Here is a 2768-nt window from a genome sequence, read left to right as displayed (position 1 = left end):
GGTGGACGTGATATTTCAAACATCAGATCAGTGCGTTTATGTATTGGGTGCCCGGAAATTTTTCCAAATAAACACAGCTTGATTCAACTTGGGTGGGCAGACTTATCAACAGACTAATTCTATAAACAAATGTGGGAATAACCAAGAACACCATTGGTTGGTAGGCCTACGCAGGGGACACGCGGTGAGAGAGCTGGGGCTTTCAGCAATGAAATTTTAATTAATGTGGGTGGGCTGAGAACACAACCAGTGTTTATGATAGACAATTTATTTTCCAATGAAAAGTCAACATAAAACATGTTAAACAATTATTTAACATTGTTTGACTCATGAGGCAGAGACACTGTGGGATCCCATCATTCCAAGAGCAGCTCTCCCCACGAGCTGAAGTTCATTGGGAAGCAGATAGCGCTCCAGCATCATGAGCCTTTACCACAGCCGAGTGCTTGGAGTGCCACCCTCGGCGCTCAATTTCCCCAATTCGTCCCTGATTTACTTGTATGGAGGCGACGGCGGTACCATTCTTCCCGCTTTGGGCTTCGTCCCAACTCGGCAGGAATCTCTGCAAAAACCTCCGTACAGCTACATTGCACTTATCGCTATGGCCATCAAGAGCGCACCAGACAAGCGCGCAACGCTGAGCGGCATTTACCAGTTCATAATGGACGGCTTCCCCTTTTACCATGACAACAAGCAGGGCTGGCAGAACTCAATACGCCACAACCTCTCTCTAAACGACTGTTTCATCAAGGTACCAAGAGAGAAGGGCCGTACCGGGAAAGGCAGCTACTGGACTTTGGACACCAAATGTCTAGACATGTTTGAGAACGGGAACTATAGACGGAGGAAGAGAAAACTAAAGGTCCAAGAGACTGCAGAGTCCAAAACCACTCACAAGAGGAAAAGAGGTCCAGTCTCCACGAACCCGTCAGGATCTAACGTTCCAGCTGATGCTCACCTGAGGAGGATGGGTAGTCCTATGTCAGCTGGAGATTGGGCTGTGGTGGGCACGGAGGTGGAACAACAACATAGACATTTTGAGAAACGTAGTTCAGATTTAAAACATGTTCTTGGTGAGTTCAACAATGTTGGGATGCAGCAAAGTGGGTCTGTCCATGGCCAAAAATGTAATGTGCAGAATCAAATCCAAACTGAATCCATGCAGGACATGTATGGCACACAATCAACTGACGCGCGACACAGTCCAAGGTGCATACCCGTTCAGGAGCACAGGGTCTGTTTGGACACAGCTCATCTGTCAGGAGCGCCTTCCCTCCATGCGAGTGAAGCAGACAACACTAGACTAGCCTTTGATGGGAGGGAGTATGGTCCTCCTATCCTGTCCGGTTGCACGGAGAACTTGAACTCATCTATGCTGTGTAGAACAATGGAAATTATACCCACTGTCCCTAGCAGAGCAACGGACAAATCCAAAGGTTTTAGCATAGACAGTATCTTATCAAAAAAGGGAAACCAAATGCACAAAAGCAGCTTTGGTGTAACAACAGAGACAGGCTTGTACCCCCAAAGTCACCAATTCAAGCTGATGGGATTCCCGCTTTGCCCTTACTTATCGCTCACATGCCCCGAGAAAGTTCTACATTTTAAATAGGCAGAGTGTAAAGATAAAAAAAATAGGAAACATCTGAATAATAATATAATGGGAACATCTCAAAAATAAATAAAATATATTGCAAGATATTACGCGTGAGTGTCACCATTTTGGTACAGTGGGAAGAGAGAATATGACTTTGACAAGTATCTTTTTCAGGCGCCAATAAAGAATGTGATTAAAAAATGATTGTGATTATGGTTATTATAGGCTAACTTCTCTCCCGAAGTGCAGCTGTGCATAAAATACCATTGCAGGTCCTCTTTCAGTTGATTTATCGCCATGAGAGAACAGTTAATAAAAGCCCAAGAGTGTACGGATGTTGTTTTAGTAAATGTAAATGTTTAGGAAAACTATGGTTTATATGTAGGAGCTCTGAGCTTGTCATCTGAGTGCCTGCCATTTGACTGTTGTGTGTGTTATATTCTGTGCTGCTTCTCAGATGTTGAATTTAGATGTTAAAGTGGAAATAGTTTTTTAGAAGTTAGTTGAAAAAAACTTCTGTAAATTATTATTATTTTTTCCATATTGAACATAAAATAAAAGTGTAATAAAAAATACATTGCAAGTCAGCTTGATTTTATTCCATGAAAATAGACATAAGTAAATTGAAAAGAAAGGACAGTACAAAGTAACACATTCAATCTTAGCCTATTAAACTTAAAGATCATTACAGTCATATACCACAGGTCAGGTATGACAAAACATGTACTTTTACAGCTCTAATCGCCTCAGGACACCTGTATCCAGGCACTCCGCGTTGCGTTGTGCTTAAGAACAGCTTTTCACTGTGTTATATTGGCCATATACCACACCTCCTCGGGCCTTGTTGCTTAAATATAGTCCTGCAACTGGTTTTCAATGTTCTTCCTCAAACAGATTTACACCTTGGAATAATAAACCAAAATTCTGAAGGGAAAAGTGAAACATTTTTAATAACCCTGCACTGCATACTACATCAGGATTAGAGCTATGGGCACTAGTAAACATGCATTTGTTTATCAGTTAAACAAATTCCCCATTGCAAAAAGTGCTGTTAACACAAATACTGAATCAATCAGAGCATTGCCATCTGTTTCCTTGAGGCCACATTTGATTTACAGTGAATTAAAGTTGTTATGGTATTGAACTGTAAAGTTTCATACTGTATAAATAA

At 41.7% G+C, this 2768-nt stretch overlaps 1 protein-coding gene across 1 annotated transcript; it reads left to right on the top strand.

Moving 5' to 3' along the window:
• Positions 1-421: 421 nt before the first annotated feature.
• On the top strand, positions 422-2040 carry LOC129866511 (forkhead box protein I2-A-like). The gene has a single exon (XM_055939293.1). It carries the CDS (start codon positions 422-424, stop codon positions 1610-1612), a length of 1191 nt encoding a protein of 396 aa, XP_055795268.1. The 3' UTR covers positions 1613-2040.
• Positions 2041-2768: the final 728 nt, after the last annotated feature.

This window comes from Salvelinus fontinalis, chromosome 12 (genome assembly GCF_029448725.1).
Source record: "Salvelinus fontinalis isolate EN_2023a chromosome 12, ASM2944872v1, whole genome shotgun sequence".
In the NCBI taxonomy this organism is placed as follows: domain Eukaryota; kingdom Metazoa; phylum Chordata; class Actinopteri; order Salmoniformes; family Salmonidae; genus Salvelinus; species Salvelinus fontinalis.
Note: the sequence above shows the minus strand (reverse complement) of the source record. Positions and strands in the feature narration are given on the sequence as shown.